This window comes from Monodelphis domestica, chromosome 5 (genome assembly GCF_027887165.1).
Source record: "Monodelphis domestica isolate mMonDom1 chromosome 5, mMonDom1.pri, whole genome shotgun sequence".
In the NCBI taxonomy this organism is placed as follows: domain Eukaryota; kingdom Metazoa; phylum Chordata; class Mammalia; order Didelphimorphia; family Didelphidae; genus Monodelphis; species Monodelphis domestica.
The window spans coordinates 264,065,490-264,092,388 of record NC_077231.1 but is presented as its reverse complement, the minus strand read 5'-3'; the positions used below and the strand labels follow the sequence as shown (position 1 = coordinate 264,092,388).

The following is a 26,899-nucleotide window of genomic DNA, read 5'->3' as shown; positions in this document are numbered from 1 at the left end:
CAGTACCCCCAGTGAGTTTTCTCTCCTTCCCTCACTTGACACATGAGTGAAGAGTACCAATGTGTTTTTTTTACATGGCTTTTGACCTGCACTGGGTCATACAGGGTCAGATGTGAGTGGGATGGAGAACTTCAGGACCAGCCCAAGCTAATGGAAAAATGATTGAAAAGTGAGCTGGGGTGGTTTCCAAATTGACCTGCCCAGCATGGAAAAGGTTCGTGTTTCTAAAGTAAGCCATGAAGTTTAACCAACTTAAATCCTATTGGTCTGTTAAATGGGATTTTATCTTTTACTACGCTCACTTTGAAGCCTGTTGGGCATGTTTGTGGATTATATAGTTCAGGAGAATAGTGATCAGCTGTTTTGTTAGGTGTCGTGTTTATATTTGAAAAATGGAAAATGAGTAGTGAGATTAGAGAAAAATCAGAAAATATTCCCATAAATAGTTAATTTTCATCAGAATATACCCCATACTCTCCTTCCTCACTATTTCCAAACGTCAGTTCTACTAAGAGCTTTAACCATTTTGCTCATTACAAACCTCAGAGTTCATAGCCCTCTCCTCATTTTTCAAATGTATCTGACTTTGTATTGAGTGGTGGATATATGGTGGAGGTTTCAGATTCTAATATGTATTTTGCAAGTTTTGATTCCTCTTATCACCTTAGGAATATTGTTGTGATTAAAAAGACAGTCATTTTCTTTTAAAAATATATTTAGACTTAAAAGTATTACTTAAGATTGCGAGAACTAGATTTTTTAAATATATCTAGGGAGATATCTACAAAATCTTACTTTTGGAGGCATTTTTATTAATGTATGCAAATTGCCAGTTTTTGGTTTTCTGATATGCCTTTAATTGGACAGTTTGTAAGCATGCAAATTTTAATAAATTTATTTAAGCAAAATTTTAACTAGCCTTCCAAAAGGAAATAATCTATCGATGGATGATATGTAAGCAATAAAATTTGAAGTGTATTTTGAAGTACAGTAATTCTAAAGTAGCATTGCTCTACAAAATAACCTTTTTCTGTAATTCCTCTTACAAACTGAACACTGAAATTTTTTCCCCTTTGAATATTTAAATCTGTCTTTTAAAAATCTTTCTCCCTCTTCCTTTAGTTCTTTAAAACATTCTTGCTCTGTTCTTAGTAGATTTCTTCCTGTTCTCATGGGCATAGTGATTTAAAGTAGTCCTCCCTAGTTTTTTGCAGTTGTCCTGTTATGCTGAATGCCAAAATTGTTTTATAATTTAATAATAAAAATGTAGTTTGAAGATGTTTTAGGATACCTTCAGTTTTATTCTGTCACTTAATAAATATGATTATTTCTGTAATGTTCACTTTCACTGATTGCTGCAATCTAATGCAATACTAGTCATTGTCAGCTGATATTCCAGTTATGAAGAAGCATAAATTTAAAATAGCTATATGGATAATATTAATTCAATGTTAGAGTAAATTTAAAGGTGTTTTTAGATGTATGATATAAATTGGTTTGATTTGTAGCATTGAAAAAATGAAACTTAGGTTATTTCCTTGTGTATATTCTTAAATATGCAGTAATCATTTTTCATAAGGTGACATGCAGTCTGGGGTTTTTTTTTTGGTGGTCTAATTTAGTCCTTTTATTTTTTTCTTTTTTTCTTTTACTTCCTTTTTTGAATCCAAATGTTAGACATATACAAGCACTAGCAACAGCTCTATGTCAGGCTCTTTGAAGCGCTTGGAAGATACAGCAGCTCGATTTACAAATGCAAATTTCCAGGAAGTCTCCGCACTCACTTCAAGTGGAAACGATGTGTCAGAGACTAGAGGGTCAGAGAGCAAAGGGAAGAAATCAGCAGGTCACAGCTCAGGTCAGAGGGGAAGAAAGCCTGGTGGTGGAAGGAATCCAGGAACAACTGTGTCAGCAGCTAGTCCTTTTCAGCAAGGTATTAATTATGGTGCTATAGTTATAATATTGTTTTCTTGTTCATCAAAGTAGTTAAATTTTATAAAAGATAATTGTTCTTTTAGTCTTGGCTAATAAAATAAGTTAACTTGGTACATTTACAAAATTAATAATTAAATGCCTATTTGCCCAGTCTGGGTTAATATGTTTTGAAATAGGCAAAAAAAATGTTTTTTGTTTTTTTTTTAAGATGACCAATGGTTTCTTTTATATGCTGATATATGTTGAAGTTGATATATGTTGAAGTTGAAATGAATTATCATTGTAAATAAATTAAATATAAAACTTAAAATTGGGGTTTAAATAGCAAATACACCGCTTAAGATTTGGTGATTATATTTCTTTTGACTTAAATTTGTGTACCTCTAGCCTTTAATTTTCTCTTAGTTAAAAATAATTACTTTCTTATGCCAATAGCTTTTGGATTTTTCTATTTATATTATAACATAGGCCTTTTGCTACCATAAATATTTCCTATGCTTTAAAATGGTAATTTTCAAAAGACAAATTCCTTTTTAGACTATGCTTTTTAGGCTTTTCTCTCTTATTGACTAATTTGGCACATTTATTTCCCTTTTCCAATTAAAATTCCATTTCCTAAAATTGTAAGAAAACAGTTTATTGCTAATATTTAATGTATCTTGAAGAAAATGTGTCCTTTAAATTTCTAGTAGAAGACTCATTTTCAGTAAAACACAGTGCTTCTCAAGCATAGTCATTTATTTCTAATGAATATGCTTAAAATCAATTTACTGTGCCTTAGAATATACTAAGATTTTTGTTTTAGTTTTTTTTCTAATAGCTATACATTGGGTTGTTAAGTGTACACACACACATACCCCACCAAACGCCCTTCCCTCCCCCCAACATTTGATCTGTTTTTTTGTAAACTGTTTAGGGATATAACACGCAAATTTTTTTTCTTCCTTTATTATTTCATTAATGTAACTTGAATTTAGTTCAATTAAACAAATACTTATATATAAAATTTCTGTCTGTTTACCCAGAAAAATGTAGACTAGTATATTTTGTACACAAACACTTCAGGCATAATAATTTTTCCAATTCTTTTTCATTCCTTCTATTTAAGGAATTATTTAAAAGGTAAAAATAAAACTGGTAGATACCCCCAAGATTTATTTACTGTATATTTTGGATTAAGAAAATTGTTGATTTGTGAAGTAGAATTATTTTTTACTTTTACTTTTGAAAAATAACAATCTTATTAAAGTTTTTGAATTACATTTATTCTCATTTTAAATCTGATATTCTTAACAGGGGACTCACTAAATTATCTGTAATTAATACCCTGTTTTTCACTAGCATATTTGCATTTGAGTGAATTGTTTTTGTCTTTGAATTCAAAATTCTATGTGTAAAAGTAGTCCTTCATCTTCATAAAAATTTAAAGAAGTTTCAAAAAGCTAATATGATACAAAACACTAGATATATTACTGCTATATTTTAAAAAGCAGACTTTTTGAATTATATACTTTAAAATTTTTTTCTGAATCTTCAATTTTAGTTATAAGAAAATGCAGGAAATTGGTTTTGGTTTATATAAAAATATGGAGTTATGTTAAGGTATTATCAAAGTATTGGGTATATTATATATATATATGCTTAAATATCCTTAAATAGTATTTAATTTATGCTATGGTGAGTTTTTAATAGCAGATGTAAAAACAAAAAAAATTATAGAAGCTAGACAGATGGTGACAGATCAGGATGTATGATGGAGAACCTCTTTATAGCTGTTAATTAAGTGACAAAACTGGTTGTCCTTAAATAATTGAAATAATGAAAATTATATAGTATAAGCAGACTGTTAACATGTATGCTTTTTACTTAAGTAGTTTTCAAATGTAGTTCTTAATGGGCACACCAACATAATATTTGGTGAATTTAAAAGCAGAATGTTTTATTTGTCCATGAAAAGATTGGACAAAGTTCTTATTTTTGAATGGAAAAATCTTTGTATTTAGATGACTTATGTGTTTCCTGATAAAAAATAGATCTCAGTAATATGATTTTTCTTCACATGTACAAATGTTGTGCTGTTAAATTTATTACTTCAAAGTTTCTTTTTGCTCTTAGAAAATGTGCTTAATTTTTGAGCTTCTTTTTGTTGCTGTAGTTAAAACATTGGTTAAGTTTGCAAAGCATATATGCTGGGTCAAAAATCAGTCAGAATTTGTCAGTTCACTTCAATTAATAACAAGTATATTTTGCTATACTTTTATAAGAAGAGATAATAGTTAAACTGTATTTGGTTGTAACTATTAAATTTTCAGTGTGAAATAAGAACAATTAATGGATAAAATGCATACTCCCATGGTGGTCTTAGTTGAGGACGATGATTTGAGTTACTTGAAAGAGATATTTAAAAACATTCTATCTCCTATCTCTTTGCTTTTTCATTTGATCCTGAGGAGAACAAAAAGGAGTAAAAAAGGCACCAAGATTGCTTTTACTTTTAGCTGTTCTGGGAATGGGTTGAAAGACATCTAGGAAGCTGAGGTCCTGTCAACCCCTGATAATCTTGGGTTTTATGGTTAGAATAAAAAATGGCAAAATTAATAATGGACATCTTTTATCAAGTAATTAGTTATTCATTTTATCATTTGACCAAATACTATAAGAGAAGGTACATCATAAAGTGGATGAGGAATACTCAAGTCCTCTTTGTACTGTTAATGTTTTAATGAGGATGAAGTTCCCTTTTCCTTTCTTTCCCCCCCCAAGTAAAATTAAAGTCTTGTTAGATCTCCTTGCTTTTTATAATATCTTAGCTAATTCTGCATAGATACTTGGGAAAAAGTAGAGGGATAAAGGTCTTCCCAAAGGTAGGCTCTTTAGTAGGCTTTAAAATCACATTACAATAGTCATAGTCTCTTGCTTTTTAAGATAAAAAGTATATATTTGCTACTATGTAGTTTTACTTTAAACTGTGATGATTTTAAAATGTGGTGTGTTGGGAAGCCTAGTATTTATTCATTACACAGTAACAGTCTTTAGTTTCATGTTACAATTTTATTCATAATATTTTCTTTTTGTCAAATGAATAATTTAAATTGTTTTGCTGATGTGATCTTTTGTATCCAATTCTTCCCCGTTCCACTCTTGTCTTTTTACTACAGGAAGTTTTTCAGGAACTCCAGGCAGCGTAAAATCATCTTCTGGAAGTTCAGTTCAGTCTCCTCAGGATTTCTTGAGCTTTACAGAATCAGACCTGCGCAGTGACAGTTACACTCACTCCCAACAGTCATCATCAACCAAAGATGTACATAAAGGAGAATCCGGAAGCCAGGAAGGGGGGGTGAATAGTTTTAGTTCCTTAATTGGTCTTCCTTCAACTTCAGCAGTTGTTTCACAGCCTAAAAATTTTGAAAATTCACCTGGAGACTTGGGTAATGCCAACCTCACTGCTGCAGGATACAAACGAGTCCAATGTTCTGGCATAGAAGAGGAAACTGTAAAAGAGAAGAAGAGAAAAGGAAGTAAACAAAACAAACATGGGCCTGGTCGACCAAAGGGAAACAGAAACCCAGAGAGTGCTTCCCATCTTTCTGTTTCATCTGCTTCTCCAACTTCATCTGTAGCATCTGCTGCAGGGAGTCTAACAAGCTCTAGTCTCCAGAAATCTCCTCCATTGCTCAGGAATGGAAGTTTACAAAGTCTTAGTGTTGGCTCTTCTCCTGTTGGTTCAGGTAGGGATTTGTCAGTTTTTATTTTCCACAACATGTCAGTTTTTGTGTGCATATATGTGTATGAGTGGGCGTGTCTGTGGGTGTGTCTGTTTAAATTGCATATGTCCATATGCCCACTGAAAACACTACTTTTTATTGTATTTTAAATTGTAAACCGGCACTCTTCAGTTTAGACTTCTGGGAATCAATTAGAAAACTCACAAGCAGTTTATAGCATAGTACTGTTAAGAGTTTTGGTGTTTTTATTCATCTTAAGTTGTGCTCAGTTCATACAGGACCACCATTTTACTAGGCCAGTTCTTTTCCTTTTCCTAGCATCATCTCTTTTTCTGCTTGGTGTTAGCCACCATAATCTTGTATATGGCATAATATTTTAAAACTTAATTGGATTTATTCTAAAGTTTCCTGCTTATGATCTGTTACTTTTCTGGAATTCAGGCTGAAGTATAGTTATTTCTGTGAATATTTTGTAATTAAAATAAAGACAATGTAGTTTCTTGAGAATTAATGTGAGTTTCTAAATATCTTTACTTTTGAGAACTTTTCCCTTGAAATTTAGGTCTATAATTCTTAGATATCTGAAATATTCAACTATTACTCTTATTTTAATTAAGAAAAATTTGACAGTGGTAAATTAGTTAATTTATGAAGGACAATTGTTATTTGTTTTAATGTAATGATGTCATTTGTGTTTTGAATATGCTAACAATTTTAATACTTTATATATGATATTACATGAATTTTTCCAAATTTGTTTTTAAACCATTTAAAATGTTCTACAGGCCACGATGATTTAAATTGTGGTTATTGTATTATACTTCTGTTTAAACTTTGAAAATGTATGTGATCTATTTAGAAATTTCCTACTCAACGTTTCTTTTTTTGACAGTTTGAGAGAATTGTACTTGGGTTATGGATTTGGGGAGGCTATGAAGAGAATGAAAAGGTCTTTTTTTGTATCTAAATCTTTGTCCTTAGGATATTACTATTAAAAAATCCCAGACTTTTTGACCAAATAGGATTTATTTGACATTGTTGGTTATTTATAAAATACGTTGGTAGGAAAAATGTGGTGAAAACAAAGGGAGAGAGAGCTATCTGATAATGTTATGGTGACATTTTATTAAATTGAAATTATAGTTAATCTTCTGTAGGAACTTTTAAAATGCAGATTTTCTCAGTCAGATTTTCATTCAAGTAATTTCATCAGTATTTAAACATTGTGCTTTTAAAATGTTCTAATAACTAGTTTATATGTTTGAAACAATATTAATATTCAGTGTACTTTAGAAATATTTATCTGTGAAATATGTGAGATCAATGTAACTGAATTTTAGTGGGATGCTTATAATACTGAATATGTAGAGTTTTAAATTTTTTCTCTCTTACAATTTTCTGACATACTTAACCAAGAATTTAAAATTTTTGTTCTTTGAAAACTATTTTTGTAACCTTAATAATAAGTCTTAATAATTTTCTTATATGTTTGAGAATCAGTAGTTACTAGTTTGGTTATTTAAAAGTTACTTAATTTGTGATTTAGCTATATAACTTTGTACTCTTAAGTATTAAATATTGTTTAGGGCATTTCATATATTCCCAAATTGTCAAAAAAAATTATATTTGGTACCCTTAAATTTAACATACTAAATTCTTACTAAAATGTCTAAATATAGTTAAGATTATTTGTTAAATCAGAGTATACTGCATTTTAGAGGTATTTAGACATTTTTTTGTCCAGTGTTTCTGTGTTAGCGACTATTTCCAAGATTGTGTAACAGATGGAATGTATTTGTGTGAAAATGTAGTACTTTACTTTTCTTCCTCTCCCCTTTTGTCTTAATGTATTTCTTAGTGGAGCAGTGTGCTAAATGATATACTGTGATTTCACACACATGTATTTAGTATTTATTTGTAAATTATAGCATATTAGGCTCAGCATTTTAAAGGGCATATGCATATGTAGGGACCAACTGCCTAAAGCATATTTTAAAAGGTTGCTTTTTGAACTTCTGATTAAAACGTTATGATTAAAAATTATAAAATGAGACATTTTAGTTCTGGAAAGCAATTTTGTAAAAGTTTATATTTATATAATACCATTTAAATATATGTATAACATAAAACTAAGTCACCCTGGGGGAGAGACAAAACAACATGTGTTGGCTATGTTAGGCCAACTCCACTCCCTTGATCATATTTTCTCTTATATTTTCTTTCAAATTCTAGTGGAGACAATCTTGGATCTTGAGCCCACGATCTTTGGAGTAGTGTAAATCCCCTAAATTACCTAGACTTGCTTCCCGTCTGGACTTCCAAGTTATTATTGAGGAGAGAAACCATGGAAAGGGCCCACATTCCTTATCAGCAATAGCAGTAGCTGCTGACCAGCTGTCACTGACAGGCAAATGAGCTCAAGATCCCTCAGAATGAGGGATCCTCCACACCACTGTTTTGCTTTCTAGTTCAGCCCTCACAGCCATCATATATGGGAAAGTAATTCCTGTGGAGAAGGAGCCAACTATTCCTTCCCACTGCCAATCATTTGCCAATCACAGAGCAATCAGCTTGCCTTAGTAGCAAGGCCTTGTGGAGGAAAGACAGGTGACAGTATGAGCAGCATAGGACAAGTCTCCATGTCACCACCTCTACCCTCCAATGGAGGCAGCCCAGCCCCAGAGCTCAAGAGCCTGGAATATGACAGTGCTCAGCCTAGTATCCTCAATCATTATCCTGAGAAGTAACCCCTGTGGAAACTGTTTGTACAAGGGACTCTTGAGTCTTTGGCACTATGAAATGCTTCAACCTCAAACTGGTGTAAGGTTATCTGTGGAAATGGCATTCTTACCGGTTTTATTATTCTACCCTAAAGACCATAGGATATTCCTTCTGATTTATATAGCTGAAACATTCTCTATGTAGTTTCTCCTATTAGATTTTGAACCCTTGGAAAGAAGGGTCTGTTTTTTTTTTCATCCCTGCATCTCTATCACTTAGTTCAGGGCTTTGTGTGTGATAAATGTCATTCATTAATAGTTCATTCAAAAACAAGCTTTGTTTCTGATGATCAAGAAAATGTTATATTTGTCCACATTCAGTATGATTTTAATATTTTGGGAGCTAGAGGAGGTTCCATAACTGTAATTTCACTGGCATAGGGAAATTCCAATGAACAGATTTCTTCAACCAGTGCAGATCAGCAATTTGTCATCTTAGAGTTTCCTGGGATGTCTATAAATTAAGTAACTTTCCTAGGGTTACATAGCCAGTATATTTTAGAATCAGAACTTGAACTCATGTCTTGGCAAATCTAGAAATCACATCTATATCTTTTCAATGCTTATAATGAATTCTTTTATTATCCATTGATGCTAGAAAGAGCAAAGAGAATACATATATGTAGCTATAATATATATGTGTGTGTGTACATCTATATGTATTTATAATTTAGCTAGAAGCATGCTTCATAGGCAAACTGGAACGAAATTGACAATCTTTCTCTTTTATTTATTTATTTATTCATTCATTCATTCATTCATTCATTCATTTATTTATTCATTTAGTCATTCATTCATTCATTCATTTATTTATTTATTTATTTATTTGTTCATTTATCTATCTATCTATTTATTTATTTATTTATTCATTTATTTATTTATTTATTTATTTGGGGGCCTAAAAATTTTGACTCTGTACTGGTTACCCTGATCTGAATGAATGGAAAGAGATTACTGGTTCAGTGGAAATAGTGCTAGATTTAGAGGAACATAAATCCTGCACTGCTGTTCCCTGTCTAATTTGTCTTTGGTTGAATTTCTTACCTTATCTAGGCCTCAGATTCTTCATTTGAAAAATTAGTTAATTGCACTTAGTTAATTGGACTAGATGACTTATTTTGTTCTATCTAGTTCTAATCAGCGACTTGTGATCTTATAAAACTAACCCTTTTAGGAAGTCACTTAACACCCATTGCCTAGCCCATATCACTCTTCTGCCTTGGAACCAATACACAGTATTGATTCCAAGATGGAAGGTAAGAGTTTAAAAAATTTTTTAAAACAAACAAAAAAACTAGCCCTTTTACCTATCGATCATCAAAAAGGTGTCAGTAACTCTGCTAAGCATTGTAAAGCATAAAATCACTCATTGCTTTGAAGGAACTTATATTCTAATGGGGAGAAGACAATCCTTCCAAAAGAGCCGGGGTGGGGGGGGGGGTTAGGAGAGTGTTAGGGAAGATACTAGACTTGGGACTTGGTAGAGAAAATTTTGTGGAGTGGAGTTAGAAAGACAGTCTGGAAAGGGGATGAAGATATCTTTGGCCTGAGCTTCCTTAAAATGGAGGTTTGGGAGAAGAACCAGTGAGGCCTCTGAGTTGGAGAATATTTCCAATGTGAGAAGTACTTTACTTTTATCATTCTGTTCTAAATATGCTACTCTTGCTGAATTATTAGGAAGTTAAAATTCAATTACTATTTTTCTATAATGACTTATGCATGTCTCCCAATATCTTAGTGATTGAGCCAATGATATTTTACCAAACCCATTCTTAGATATCATAAGTAATGTGTGGTGTTTTTTTTTTGTTTTTTTTTTTTTTGCTTAATACCTGTAACCATGTTACAGTTTGCTTGCTACATACAATGTTACTCTTAGAATCTGGTGCTTTTTCTGACTAATCACAAAGCATTTATAAAGCATGCGCTGCTTTGGGATACAGACACTAAATGAATAAGTGGAAATCACTTTTGGAGGAATTTTTCATTAAAATGGCAAAATGAAAGGTCATATAGTGCAACATAGAGATCTCATATGCTCCATCAATATTTTATGAAGGTTTTAGATCAAATAAATATTAAGAACTTTAAAGAGAAATAGTAAGTTTCCATCTAGCCAAGGGATAGCCCAGAAACACAGCCAAAAGACTTGAGGTTCCAAAAGAGAGATCAGCACAAACTCAAGGAATCAAATCTAAAGTTCTGCCAGCATTCTGATAAGAGGTTGTGACAGAGCTGAAGCCTAGTGCTCTGAGCACAAATATGCCAATGGAAGTGGAAACTTATTTCAGAAAAAGTGGAAATGTGGGGATAGATAGAACAAAACAGAACTTGACAACCTCATCCAATGGTGTGTAAAGAGGTGGAGCCTGTCCCCAGCACAATGTCCCCAATAGAAGATATTGTGCAAAACAGTGAAACAATAATATTGGCTAAGAGTTGTCCATGTGGTAAAACTTAGAAGAGAACAACTTTACCAAAAGAACCTCAAAGGAAAAAAGAGGTTTGAAAATCAGAGCCATAAGAACATCTAAAGGGTGTATTGCAAGAGATCTCATCTATTGAGAGGGGGGAAATCAGGACAGTAAATAATACAGGAAAGAAGGTAGACTTACCAAGTAGCTGACTCCCTGAAAAATAGAATGGAGTAACCAAGAAAAGTGAAGATTTATATTTCTTACAGAATTTTCTTTTTGTGTTCCTCTAGGGATATAGATTTGCTCTTCTCTTTGATGTTCAGAACTTAATACAAAAAGAAAAATGTTACATTAAACACTTTCCATTAACAAGACTTTATTAAATGAAATAGGAGCCCCTCAGATTTAGGTAGAAAACTAAAATAAAAAGAATGACAGCCATTTTCTGGTAGGGTAAATTGTCAAAGGATATGGGCAGAGAATTTTAAAAGAAAAAAAAAACAAGCATGCAAACAAAAAGTCTCCAAATCACATATAATAATAAAAATAGATGAAAATTGAAACAAAGGTAATACTCTACCTGAAGCCAATCGGATTGACAAAAATTATAATTATTCAAGACTCTGAAGGAAAATAGACTTTAGAACTATGCCCATAAAGTCACAAAACTCCATATTTTTTTCTCAATAATACTACTTTTAGATCTTTAAAGAAATAAAGAAAAAGGAAAAGAAACCTTGTGTATAAAAAGATTTATAATAGCTCTTTTTGTAGTAAATGACTTGGAAAAAAGGGGAGATAATATCCATCACCTGGGATGTGACTGAACAAATTGTATAAGTATAGTGGACACAAAATGGTTTATTTCAGTGAAACCTGGAAAGACTTGTATGATTTAATGGAAAATGAAATGAGCAGACTTGGAATTATTTCCAAAATAAAAACATTGGTAAAGAACTCTGATCAAAGTAGTGGCCATCCAGATTTCCAGAGGACCAATGATAAAACATGCCAAGTTCTTTTTACATCAAAGGAGTGATGGGTTCAAGATGTGTAGAACAAGTTATAAAATTTTGAATGTGGTCATTGTGATATTTTTTGTTTTTAATATGATATATAGATGTTTCACTTATTTTATAATTTTGTTGGAAAGAAGATGGAAGAAAAGATAGACTCGTATGAATAAAGTCATCTCCTTTCTTCCCTCAGAGGGTCATTGAAACTTTTTTTTTTTAATGCTTATGACAGAACAGAAGGGAGACCCGAGGTAATCAGTCAAACTGGGCAACTTTGAAAGTTTAAATAATGAATTTATTATATTTAAAAAGCAATCTTATATGTAGTGATTCATAATGTAATATACATTCTTTTTTGTTTTGTTTATTTGAATATGTTAATATTTTTGGTGTTTATTAAATGCAGAATAAAAAGAAATATTTTTAAAGTGGTATTGGGAGAAATTGCATTAAAATTAAATATACTGTGGATAATGAAATAATATAAAAACTGAAATATATCTAATACAGTCTAGCATCTAAGAACTTAAAGGAAAAAAGTTACTTACAGTACAGGGAGATGAAATTGATAGTGAAATTCCAGTAGTTGCAGGAGTCAGTGTAACATGTCCTCATTAAGATCTAAACAAATATAACAAATTTTATGAAGGAAGTTAAGGAGTTGAATAAAATTTTAGGAAAGTTATATATTCTAGATAGCCAAAGCTTACTGAATATGAGGAAAAATAATTATGTATATCTCATCAACTATTTCTATACAGCATTTAACTATGTCTCAGGACATATTGAAAAAGTTCAATAAATATATGTAAAAAAGAAATAATGAATGCATTCTTTTTGACCATGATGTAATAAAAATTAAAATCACATGAAAATTGAAGAAATGATTCGTACATATGTACGAATGTTGATTAAATAATTTAATCATTAAGAATTGTTAGTCATTGAACATATCAGACATAATGGGCTGTTTCACAAAGAAAATGACAACATTGAGATAATAAAACTTGTGGTCTCCAATCAAAGCAGTCCTTAGGAGAAAATTTATTTCTCAAAACTTTGATCAAAAAAGAAAGGAGAAAAATATCAGTGAATTAAACATGTAACTAAAAAAGCAACATATAAAAAGAAATGCAGTCACATCAAAAACAGAAATTCTGAAAGTTAACAAATAAGCAGAATTGAAATCAGTAAAGCCCATTGATAATAAAGTAGAATTGGGAGCTTTTTGCATGTATATATAGTGTGGAGTTTTATAATATAGATTAACCATTTAATAATCTGATTAAAAAGAAAAGAAAACCAAATTGCTAAAAATCAAAAGTAAAAAATGTGCAACAAATGAAAATAAAGTTAATAAGGACTTGTGTCCAATTACATACTTATTAAATGCGTTTTCAGAATCACAAAATACTCAGGTTAATAACAAGAAATATAATTTAAATAGCCCAGTTTTATAAAAAGAAATTTAGGAAACCATAAATGCAGTTAAAAACACCTATTACCTTCCAACTTAGAAATAATACTGTGTATTGGTTTCAAGGGAGAAGAGTGGTAAGGGCGAGGCAAATGAGGTTTAATGACTTGTCCAGGCTCACATAGGTTAGGAAGCATTTGTAGTCAGATTTCAACCCAGGACCTCCTGTCTCCAGACCTGGCTCTTAATCCACTTAGTTAGCTGGCCAGGGCCTTCTTCATCCATACCAGTGTTCAACAAAGATCTTGGCCTGGGACCTGTGTGTCCATAGTGAGCTCTGCTTCTTTTCAATAAAGCTCTAGTATGTTATTAAAAAAGAAAAGGACTAGATTCTCAACCTAGCTTACCCCAAATATTAGAGTAGGGTCTTTTTTTTTTTTAATTTTAAAGAAAAATAATTTTTTTAAACCCGTACCTTCTGTCTTAGAATAAATACTATGTATTCATTCCAAGGCAGAAGAGCAGTAAGGGCTAGGCAATGGGGTGTCAAGTGACTTGCCCAGATGCCCCCCCCCCCCCCCCCCATTTTAACCTTTACCTTCTAACAGTTCTTAAGACAGAATGGCTAGGCAGACATGGTTAAGTGACTTGTCCAGAATCACAGAGCTGAGTGTCTTAAGGTCAGATTTGAGCCCAAGACCTCAAGGTCTAGCACTGTATTCACTGTGCCACTTGGCACACTTAGCTCACTTAGCTGCCAAATGTACTTCTAAAGAAAAAAATCCTTTATGAGAAGAACGTTAGCAAAAAATATACTATCAGCAACTTGAATTTATAGCGAGTGCAGAGTCAGTTCTATTGTAAATATAATAGACTCTGTTAATAGCAAAACAAAAACCGCAGGATTTTGTAGAGGATTTCGACCATATGTAACAACTTTTTTTTTTTTGTCAATCAGATAATTAAGAAATACTTATTACATCTTTATTATGGCTGGGAATACAAACAGATATAGTCTGTACTTTTAATGATCTTAACTCTTCTAATGAGTCTTCACTCAAAAGGGGAGATACTAAGCTTGTTTTGAAGGCAGGGAATATAATAAATCCTTATTCCTTAGCACAGTGTCAGTCATAGCAGAGGCATTTAATAATGCTTTCTTTAAAAGCATAAGCAATATATACAGTGCAAATGGAAGGTAGTCTCAGAGGGAAGGTTTAGCATTCAGACTAGAAGGGGCTCAGTGGGTATCCTGCAGAAGCACTTTCTTGTCCTGATTTTTGAAGGACACCATGATAGAAAGCATTCTTCACAGGGGAGGCAGCCCTGGAAAACAGAATCAAAAAGGGGATTGTTGTATGTGAGAAATAATTAAGCCAGAAGAGCTGGGTCACAGAGTACATGGAAAGGAGAAAAGTAGATGACTGGAAAGGCAGAAAGAGACTAGGATGTGAATGGCTTTGAATGCCCAATAACATTTTGTATTTTGTTTTGGTGGTCATAGGTAACTACTGGAGTTTGTTGTTTGTGGGTATGAAACAATCCACACTTTAGGAAAATCACTTTGGCATCTGGATGTGGGGGTGTTCGGAAAGAGGACAGACCTGAGGCTGGGAGACCAACCAGAAAAGTAGTTTAAAATCCTTCTTTTAGCTCTTACCTTCATTCTTAGAATTAATCAGGTGGCTACTTTGGGAATGGAAAGAAGGGGAGAATATTGTAGAGGTGGAAAAAAAATACTTGGCAAGATTTGGTAGTTGGGGTGAGGGTGACTAAGAAATCAAAGATGACACTTGTCAGTCTTAGGGATTGAGGGACTGTTAATACTCTTGACAAAAATAAGAGGGAGAAATTTTTTTTTGTGCATTTGAGATGCTTGTGGATATTCAAAAGGTAATGTGAGACTGAAATTTTAGGAGAAAATGGAAGAGTGGTAAGGGCTAAGCAATGGGAGTTTAGTGAATTGCACAGGGTCACTCAGCTAGGGAGAGTCTGAGGTCAAATTTGAAGCCAGGACCTTCTGTCTCCAGGACTAGCTCTCAATTCACTGAGCTACCCAGCTACTCCCTTAACAAGTTTTAAGAATAAAATAAAATCAATCATTTGTAATAGGTAAATATTAGAGGCCTTTCCAGAAAGATTACATAAAGCAAAATTATATTATCACTAATATTTAATGAGAGTTCCAGATACACCAGTTATTATAGCAGTAAGACAAAAACTGAAATAATCCTAAGTAAAGAAGCAAAAAATCTTTGCTCTTTGCAAGTATGTTGTTTTAAATTTAGAGAATACTAATTCAATTAAAAATTATGGAAATAATAGGGATACAGACTGGACCAATACTTTATTAACATGTGGAAACTCCTTCCATCAATGCTAATTGACTCCTCTAACACTCTTATGACTTAAAGATGCCTGGGACTATGAGAGGTTAAATGACTTGCCTGTAGTAGTTAACTAAATAACATTTAGTTAAGTTGTAGAATGTGGAGTTTAATCCACATAAATCATCATCATTTAATGTTGCTTAACTAGCAGAAATAGACTTTCCAGTCAAAATAATGGCAGAATATATAAAATCTTGGGCGGGGGTCACTTAAAAATAGTCATAAGAATTTTATGAAAACAACTACAAAACAATCTTTGTAGAAATAAAGGAAGATAAGTAATTGGAGAGGAATTAATTGTTCATGATTATTCTTTGCTAATCTAATAAAAATGATAGTAACAGATACATTCAATTCCATACCAATCATACCTACTAAACTTTATTGACCTAAACCAAATTATAACAATTTTATGCAGAAACAACTAAGGTTAAGAATCTCAAACATCTTGGGGGGGGGGGGTGGAGAAAACATCCCAGAAGTACCAGAAAGATATCTTAAACTATACTACCAAACTTTATATTTTGTTCATACATAGTACCTTGACTTTCAGCTCCTCCCTTATTAGACTTTTAGCTCCTTGAGGACAAGGTACTGGTGCCCTCAGAGTTTAGTGTCATACCTGATAAATAATAAATGCTTATTGATTGATTATTAATAATATTAATAAATAATAAAAACTTTGGTGTATCTTTAAAAATAGAAAAGTTTACTAGGCGAACAGATTAGGGACACAGAACCAGCATCATTAAACAGAATAGCATACCTTTTAATGCAACTCAAGGAAACTACTACTTAGAAAATATGAAAACTTACTTGGAGATAAACTTACAACAAAGACCAATGAGCTTCAAAATATTTTTCCTAAATTAAAAGGCTATATCATAAATCAGTGAAGAATAGTAATAGCTTTGTTTTTCATAACTGGATTTTAGACAGTTTAAGTATAGGGAGGATCATAGGAAGTCAAATGAACCATTTTGATTTCTTAAGAATGAAAACTTTTATACTAACAAAACCAATATTTGTACCAAATTTCTGTGATGAAGATCTGATATCTAAAAGATAGAGGAAATTGATATATGTTGCCATTTACCAATCCAAATATATGAATAGGAAGTTCTCAAGGGAAGAAATCTGATGTCAACCTCAAAAAAAAATACTCCAAATAACTAATAAGAAAAGTGCAAATTAAAACAGCTCTGAGGATCAACTTTATACCTATCATATTGTGGCACAGATATCAGAATAGAGAGATGATCATTTCTGGAAGTGATGCTTGTAAAAATATAAGCATCAATTGATCAAGTGGTACAAACAAACTAGAAAGCTATTTGAAACTATAAAGGATCACTAAGCTACCATACCCTTTAGGCAGCAATATCAGCACTAGTCATGTGCCCCATTGAGATCAAAGAGAGAAATGACCTATGCACACAAAAAGATTTATAGCAGCACTTTTGATGTAGCAAAAAGTTAGAAATGAATTAAGTACTTACCAATTGGGAAATGTTTGGATAACTTATATAATGTGAATTATGGAATCTTATTGTTGTTAGTCAGCCAACATTTGTTAGATATTTCCTTTAAGCTTTGGTGCTTATTTCACCCTAAAAATTTTTTTTTACCCTGGTCAAAAGGACATCCCAGATTCAGAGAGACCTGGGAAAATTTATGAACTGATGTGAATCTAGAAGAACTATTCTTAAAACGACCACAACATTGTAAAGGAAAACAATTTGTAATAATTATGTATAGTTAATCAAACTTATTTTATTATTCATTGTCTGAAAATTTATTTTCTTGTGCATCTATCTGCAGTCTATTGCTATTTTACTTTTTTAAAAGAGAAGGCTTTTTATGGGCTTAAGGGGAGAGATGTGAAGTAGTAATAGTGTTCTCAAAAAAGAAAAGGTTTTTAAAACATCAATGAAACATTTAAAAATATGCAAAAGTTCAGAAGTTGAGAGTCAAGCAAAACAGTGTCATACCAGCATGTTAAATGGACATATATATCTAAATACAAAATTACATATATTTGTGGGTATACATAGATATTTCTACACAAATGTAAATATATACATATTTATGTACATATGTACGTGTGCTAGTTATACACGTTTTAAAAGCCACATGTAATACTCATGACTTCATATAGAATTCTCTTCCTGGTGGTCTCCTTTGTATGTAGGAAAAAATAGGTTGATTTTCTAATTCATAAGAAAATTTTCTCATCAAAAGCATTCGGTAATGTTCTGTATTATCCAGTTATTTTTCATTTAAAGGATAAATGTGATTTTTATTGACTTCATAAGCCTTATTTGCTGTTCTCAAAATGATTTCTGGATTTATAATAGTAGATAAAATAGTATCCTTATTGAATTTGAGGAGAATTGAGAATAAGCAAAAGCCCCCCCCCCCCATATATATATTTTAAAAAATGCATAAAACAGAAGGAAATACGATAAGTACTGAGAAGACGGTTTTGAAAATAATTTGTGGAATTTGTTACATACTTTTTAAAAAGTAAGTGGTAAAAAATGGAAATTCAGTTTCATATACCATTCTTAGCATTATTTATATATGTAATTGCTAACCTTTTTGGTGTCTAAATTTAAAAAGAAATAAATTTAAAAATAATATTTAACTGGAAAATTTTAGTTTTGGAAGAACATGTCCCATGTCCATTTGATTAAGGGCTTCTGACAATTCTCCATTAAAGTCTTATTTTGATGCCTCAGACTAGTAGGTTTTGACTGTGTTCCTGATAAGCAGTCTTGCCTGTTGTCCAGCAATCAAACTTGCTAAATCTGGCGAAACTTTTCACCAGAAAATTAGCCTTTGGCAGTGACTGAGGGATGGGTGACAGCAATTCATGGAAACTTTCTTCTGCAGCATGGATTGATGGCCAGCTTTGTCTATAGCATCCTCACAGAATTTTTTTTTCTTCTTTCTTTTATTTTGAATATTTTTCCATGGTTACATGATTCATGATTCCCCTCGATCCTTCCCTTACCCTCCCAGAGCTGACAAGCAGTTCCACTGGGTTATACATGTATCTTTGTTCAAAACCTATTTCTTATGTTATTCATATTTGCAGTAGAGCTATATTAAAACCCTAATCACATTCCCATCAAACCATGTGGTTGATCATGCGTTTTTCTTCTCTGTTTTTGCCCCCACAGTTCTTTCTCTGGATGTGGATAGTGTTCTTTCTCCTAAGTCCCTTAGAATTGTTCTGGATCATGGCATTGCTGCTAGTAGAGAAGTCCATTACATTTGATTTTAACACAGTGTATCAGCCTCTGTGTACAATGTTCTCCTGGTTCTGCTCCTCTCACTCTGCATCAATACCTAGAGGCTGTTCCAGTTCACATGGAATTCCTCCAGTTCATTATTCTTTTGAGCACAATAATATTCCATCACCATCAGATACCACAATTTGTTCAGCCATTCCCCAACCAAAGAACACTTCCTCATTTTCCAATTTTTTTGCCACCACAAAGAGCGCAGCTATGAATATTTTTGTACAGGTCTTTTTCCTTATTTCTTTGGGGTACAAACCCAGCAGTGGTATGACTTGGATCAATCACTAGGTTGTGTTTTAGCACCCTTTGGGTATAGTTCCAAATTGCCCTCCAGAATGGTTGGATCAGTTCACACCTCCACCAGCAATGAATTAATGTCCCTACTTTGCCACATCCCCTCCAGCATTCATTACTTTCCTTTGCTGTCATGTTAGCCAGTTTGCTAGGTGTGAGGTGGTACCTCAGAGTTGTTTTGATTTGCATCTCTCTGATTATAAGAGATGTAGAGCACTTTTTAATGTGCTTATTGATAGTTTTGATTTCATCCTGTGAAAACTGCTTATTCATGTCCCTTGATCATTTATTGATTGGTTAATCACTTGATTTTTTGTAAATTTCAGAATTTTTCTTAGTAGTACCTATATAGTATAGTGGAAGGCAACACAATTTGTCTGCTAGTAGGACAGGGCCTGTCTTCAAAAAACAATTCACCACAGAGCTCAAGGAATATAATAAATTAAGAAAGATAGCAATCACATCTGAGCTTCTTAATGAGGTAATAACAGCCTTGAGTAGCAATTCTTCTTCTTTTTTTTTCAAGTTAAACCACTGCCTTTTGTTTTAGAGTCAATACTGTGCATTGGTTCCAAGGCAAAGAGTCATACAGCTAGGAAATATCTGAGGTCACATTTGAATCTGGGACCTCTTATCTCCAGGCCTGGCTCTCAGTGCAATGAGTCACCTAGTTGTTCTCTTGAGTAGCAGGTCTGAAAACCAAGGGAAAAAATAAAATCTTGAAATAGAAGCAATAGATATTTAGCTATATTTAAACTTAGGATAATTTTGGTGAAAACATGACTAATTATATTTGATTGTGGAAAAAATATCTTATAAAGCCTTCATCTCATTTTTATGCTTTTTTTTCTTCAAAAAATCAAAATTAAGACTACTCTAAAAATATATTTTTCTATTTAATGTGATTGTTACAGGAGGATATAAATTATTATCTTTTAAAAATATTTATTCAAACCACAGCTCTATTATAATAATGGAACAGCCTTTCCTGAAAACAAAAACTTTAGTATCTGTAAGTGATTTCTTTGTTTTCAACCATCATCTGTAGTAGTAATGGAGTAATGTGCTACGTGTGAAAATAGGAAGACTTGGGTTCAGATCCTGCTCTGACCGTATTAGCTCTCTCATTTAACTTTTATATGCCATAGGCTGTCTCTAGGATATATTTACTAAGTCATTATCAGTTTCTGTTTCTTTTGTGGAAGGTAGCTTTCCATTTTGATTAAATTGAAGATCCTTCTATATTCCCCTGTCTTTATCTCAAGACACTAATGAATGAAAGTGAGTGCTGGCCCTGGATTTAGGAACATTGGAGTTCAAATCTGGTTTCCCACACTTAGTGCTTTTGACTCTTAACCTTAATCCTAACTTTGTGACTTTTAGCAAATTATTTTATCTCCACTTTAATTACCTCATTCATGCAATGGTAAGAGCACCTATTTCCCAAGAAGGTGGTAAAGATAAAATAATATTTTAAAGTACGTTGTGCACCTTAAAATGCCATTGGCTATTATTGTTGTTGTTGTTGTCCTGTCTTTAACTAGGATCAATAAGCTGATTAGGCACCAGAAGAGCTAAGCAGCATCTTTGGGTGTTGTTTTCATCTGACTGATATAAAATAGTAAAGAGGGAAAAATGAAGTGGGAGAAAAAGAAAAGGAGTGAGAATAGAAGAAATTATTGTTAAGGGAAAACATTGGGCAGGTGATGGAGAAGAGCTGTGTTCTATTGCTATGTTATTTTTAAGTGCTGCCTGCTTTTCACCTCATCGACTAAATCTGGTGACTTTTAACTCCTAATTCTATAGCATTTTTGTTTGTCAGGTATTTAGATTGCACCGAATTTACTCCTTCCACTTTTAGTGTCATTTCTCATTAGACTGTACTTGAGAGTAACTGGGCTGCTATGCTATGCCTGTTCATATACTTTCTGTCCTCGTGTTTTCAAAAAGAAGGTATTAACAAATATTATTAAATCACAACAGAGGCTGTGATTTTAGTCTTGTTGTATTTAATCATTATATACTTATATATGTCCTTTTTTCCTTCTCTGTTAGAATGTAAACTCCTTGTGAGTAGGCATTATTTTATTCATTGTATTTGTATCTTCAGTGCCTAGCACAGTGCCTGACACATGGTAGGCATTTAATAAATATGTCTTGTTTAATTGACTCCATTGTGGTTTTTTAAAAAAAATTAGTACCTCCTGCCTTTGAACTATTCTTTTAAAGCAAAAATTGTGGTAGAACTGAATATCAAGGGCAGGGACCATGCTCCTTCTCTCTATATCAAGAGTTCCTTCATTTAAAGCAACCTAGCAGTTAATTTCTATAAACATTGTTAACACATATGGCTAGAAATTTGCTCATTGCTCACCCTGCCCTATCTTTTAGAGATGACAAAACAACAATAATGGCAGGGACCCCGTGGCAAAAATGCCCAGTAAGGTACAGAAAACACTTTTAAAGATTCCTTTAAAAGTGTGAGATATTTAAATGAACATGATACCATTCCATTGAATAAGATTTTATTAAGTGCCTGTGATGTGCTGCTTCAGACTGGATACACAAATAAAAAAATATCCTTTCTGTCAAGGAGCTTATATTCTGGTGAAGGGGAGTGTACATATATGTGGACAAGAAAAAATGTTTAAAAGTCTATATGAAATAAAGATACCATAATGAGGAAGATCACTAATAAGGCTACCAGAAATCTCTTAATTACCTAATCTAATGGCCTTTTCTCATATTCATTCTTCTTATCCTCTGTAGTCCCTGACCTGACACACAATTACCCACTTTTCCTTTATATTCTTCTTCATTCTTGGTTTTTTGTGTAGGTGTCTTTTGTCACTGTTCTTTCCTAATCTCTTCATAACTGTCGGATTGGTCTTTCTCCAATTCTTTTACTGGATCTTCATTCAGGTTACATCTGTTCATCTGGATGTGCCCCCAAGGCTCTTTCTCTGAACTGTTTGACTTGGTTTTCTCATCAGATTCCATGGCTTCAGTGCCCATTCTAAGATCCTACTCTGACCATGGTTTTGACCTTCAGTATCCTGTCTTCAATTTCCCATTGACATCCTGAACTGAACACTTGGGCATCTTAACCTCAGTGTGTCCAAACCCAAAATTATTCTCTTTCTCCCTAAATTCTCCCCTTCTGTTAGCTTCCCTATTTTTTAAAAAAACTCATCTTCCATCTTAAAATTGATCTCAAGGGTCAGCTCCAAGGCAGAAGAGTGGTAAGGTTAGGCAGTTGTGGTTACATGACTTACCCAGGGTTGTACAGCTGAGAAGTGTCTGAGGCCAGCTTGGAACCCAGCACCTCCCATCTCTAGGCCTGACTATCCCCTGAGCCACCCAGCTCCCCCCTTTTTTTTTTTTACTTTTGAGGATACCACAATCCTCTCATTTATCTGGACTCCCAACATAGTGTCCTCAGCTCTTTGTTTTCCACTCCCTAGCCTTCCCCCCAATCCATAGAGCTGTGGAATCATGTTATTCCTGGCTTCATCATCTTTGCTTTCTCCCCTCTGACACTGTAGCTACCCTGCTGCAGACCCTCAGGAATTTATGCCTAAACTATAGTAATAGGCTACTATTTGTTTGGTCTCCCTCCTTCAAGTACATCTCTAGTCTCCTCCACTCGTTTCTCTAAAGCATGGGGCACCTAAGCAGCACAGTGGGGTAGGGTGCCTGACCTCTAGTCAGAAGGACTCACTTTCCCAAGTTCAAATCTAGCCCCAGGTACTTAACTAGCTGTGTGACCCTGGGAAAACCAAGAAAACCCCAGCAGGAGCATGAAGAGTCAGCCACACATGACTGAAAATGAGTGAACAGGAAATTTAAAAAGCACAGTCTGATTATATCAATCCTCTATTCAGCAAATTCAGCAGCTCCCAATGACTACCTATTGCATCAAAGATCATATAAGGTCCTTTGTTTGGCATAACCTGACCATTTCAATCTTATTAATCCTCTGTATACTCTGAGCCACCCACACTAGTCTACTTGGTGTCCCTCTAACACATTACTCCATTTCCCTCCTATGGACATTTGTACTTGCTGTTCTCCATGCCTCCATTATTTTCTCATTTGCTCTCTCTTCTTCTCTCCTCCCCTCCCCTTTGTGTGCCTCTCACTCTATCTCTCTGTCCCTCCCCAAATGCCAACCCCCCCCCCCCATCTCTGCATCTTTTGGTCTTAGCTAGAATCCCATTTGCTTTCCTTCAAGTCTCAGCTCATGTTCTAGCTCCTACAAACCACCTTCGATCCTACTGCCCTTTCCCTGAGATTATTCTCCAAATAACCTGTGCATGTCTTTCTGCATATTTGTTGACATCTTTCCCTCCCTGGGAGAGCAAAGCCTGCTTTTTTGCTCCTTTTTGTATCTACTAACATTTAGCACAGTTCTTGGCACATTGCAGTCATTTAAATACTTACTGACCCAACTGATTGACCCATGGGGAAAGACCTCTTAAAGCTAGTGATACTTGCATAGTGCCTCAAAGACATTTAGGGATTCTTGGAGGCACAAATTAGAAGAGAGAACTGCCCAGCTGTGAGGAAAAACCTTTGGAAAGACATAGAAGCTTCATGTGCAGGGAGCAGCAAGTAGACCAGGTTAGTTGGAACATTGAATGAAGTGATGAGAAAGTAGTTTTTAATTAGCCTGAAAGATAGGTTGGTGTCAAAGGTTTTAAAACTAGGAGATAACAGAAAACCATTGTTAGTTCTTGAACAGGAAAAAGCTGTGGTCAAATTTTTTCAATTACATCAATTAGGCAGCTGTTTGGCTGATGGATTGGAGAGGGGAAGCGCTGAATGCAGGGGCACCAAATTAGTGCTCTTTATCAAGGGAGAGGATATTGGTAGTCCTTCTAAGTGGTGGGGTTTGAAAGTTCCTAAAGGTAGAAACTGATATTTCTCCTTTATAAAGGAACCTAAATTATGTGACCACAGAATGGAACCACAACCTCATTGCCTTCTGTAGTAATTCCTGCTAAGCAAGTGAAATTGGAATAAACTGTAGGACAGAACCAAGAAGAGTTGGCTGCCACATCTCAAGTCTACAATCATGTACCAATCATTTAATTTCTTTGAGCTTCATCTCATTTTTGAAGTAAGGATAATGTTTGTGTTATTTACCTCAGAGGTAGTTTGCTTTTCATTGATTATAACTTAGTTTGTAAAATAGAGGATTACTAAACTAGTAGATGAAGGTAATAATAAGAATATAATCTGCCCAGATTTTACAAAACCAAGGATGTTCCAAGCATGCTTTAACTAGCTCCAGTGAATTACCTTTTGAATTTTCATCTTTTACTCAAATATATTACAAATTAGGGTTTGATTTATTGTTTTCCTGATTTGTCTAGACTTAAGAAAGTTATGGAGAAAATGTTAATGAAGCAGATTGAGGTTAAACTTGTGGGGCTCACTTACTCCTAGTGAATTGTTAAATGTTGCCTGCACACCTCTGAGCTAATTTTTTAATAAATAATCTTTAGTAAAAGAACACCTTTCCTGTAGGTGTTGTGCTATATTATTCCTGATTTCTTTCCTTTCTACCCCCCCCCCCCCCAATTTTGTTTGTGGTCACATTTGACTCCCTGACTCTGTATCTATTAAGATGCCTAGCTCCCTCTATTCCATGATGACCTTTCCTTTGCTAAACCCCCACCCCCAACACTAGCAAACATTTTAGCTTCTCTGGGCCTACCCCTGAGGTCCCTTCCAGCTTTTAGTTGATGATTCTGTTTCAGTTTTTTTTATTATTATTATTACAACTTTTAGAAAATCAATTTTCTTTCTCATCATATGTTAGCTCTTAAAGGACTGGAATTATTTTGAATCCTCCTTGCTTAGCACAGTGTTTAGCATATAGAAAGTTCATGTTGATTTGATGTAATTCAATTTTATTAGTCGTTATAGATTCATGACACAACTTGAAGAGTGGAGGTAATATTCAGTTCTTCACTCTTTGTGGAGATGGGACTAGGGAAATAGTTTGCTTGGTTTTGCTGAACTGCTGGCCTTTCATCCTCACCTCCCCCTATCTTTTACAGTTTTAAGGGATGATTTTTTACATAGGAGTGTAGGGAAGGATATATTTGGAAATTAGAATGATTTACAATTAAAAGATATCAACAAAATAGATTTTAAAAAGAATCACAATGTAATATTATGCCCACCATACTGATGAAATGTTGATTATAACAAGTTGGATATGTTATTTTATTCCAGATCAGTCATGTTTCTTTCCCACTTTGCCCCCAATTTAAGCCTTCTTTTAAAAAAAATTGAGATCCAAATTCTCTACCTGTTCACCTTTTCTCTCTCGCTTCCTCTTACCTACCACCTTCCCTGAGATAGAAAGTGATCTGATAGAGATTTTACATGTGCAAATATGTAAAATATCTTTCTGTATTAGTTATTTAGAGGAAGAAATCTTGGTTGAAGAAAAAAAAAGAGGAAGGTAAAATATAATATGTTTTAGTTTGCATTCTGATTCCATCAGTTATTTGGAGAGTAGATGGTATTTTTCATCATGAGTCTCCGAGGTCATCTTGGATCACTGTATTGCTTAGAATAATTAGATCATTCACAATTGTTTATCAAAAAATATTGCCGTCACTATGTACAAGGTTGTTCTGCTTCTGCTCCACACTTCACTTTTTATCATTTCATCTAAATCTTCCCAGATTTTTTAAAGAGTATCCTGTTGATCATTTCTTGTAGCACAATAGTATTCTATCAAATCATATGCCCCAACTCGTTCAGCTGCCCTTCTGTTGGTGGACAACCCCTCCTTTCTCAATTTTTTTTTTTGCCACAAAAAAAATATTACAATAAATAATTTTGTTCAAATGAATTCTTTTCCCTTTAAAAAAAATCTCTTTGGGATAGTGTAATGGTATTGTTGGGTCAAAGAGTGTGCACATTTTAGGGTCCTTTGTAGCATAGTTCCAAATTGCTCTCCAGAATAATTCAATCAATAACTACCAACAGTGCAATAATATCCCAATTTTCCTGCAGACCCTTCAATATATGTTATTTTCCTTTTCTCTCATATTGACCAATTTGATTGTTATGAGGTGGTACCTCAGAGTTGTTTTAAATTTCATTACCCTAATCATTACTGATTTAGAGCATTTTTTCATTTGAAAATAGATGGCCTTGATTTCTATATCTGAAGACAAACTGCCTATTCATATCCTTTGGCCATTTATCAATTGGAGAATGACTTATGTTTGACTTAGTTCTCTATATATTTGATTAATCAGGTCTTCATCAGAGAAACTTGTAAAATTTCCCCCTCACTTTCTGTTTTCCTTCAAATCTTGATTGCATTGGTTTTATTTGCATAAAAGCGTTTTAATTTATTAAGATAATTATTTTATGTCTTACAATAGTCTCTTATCTTCTTTGGTCCTAATTTCTTCCCTTTTGCATAGATCTGACAGGGAAACTATCCATGCTCCCCTGTTTTGCTTATGGTATCACCCTTTATATATTTAAGTTATATACCCATATTGTCCTTATATTAATGTACATTGTGAATTGTCTTTTCCTAGTCTCTGCCATATGATTTTCCCAAATAGTTTTTGTCACATA

General features: G+C 33.5%; 1 protein-coding gene across 16 annotated transcripts in view; it reads left to right on the top strand.

Moving 5' to 3' along the window:
• MLLT10 (MLLT10 histone lysine methyltransferase DOT1L cofactor) overlaps positions 1-26,899 on the top strand; it is a 271,323-nt gene that overhangs the window by 162,127 nt on the left and 82,297 nt on the right. For all 16 annotated transcript variants that reach the window (XM_016426362.2, XM_007504883.2, XM_016426361.2 and 13 more), the window contains 2 exons: positions 1,678-1,933; positions 5,094-5,663. In XM_016426362.2, the coding sequence (XP_016281848.1) occupies positions 1,678-1,933; positions 5,094-5,663 (826 nt within the window). The remainder of the gene's footprint in view (positions 1-1,677; positions 1,934-5,093; positions 5,664-26,899) is intronic.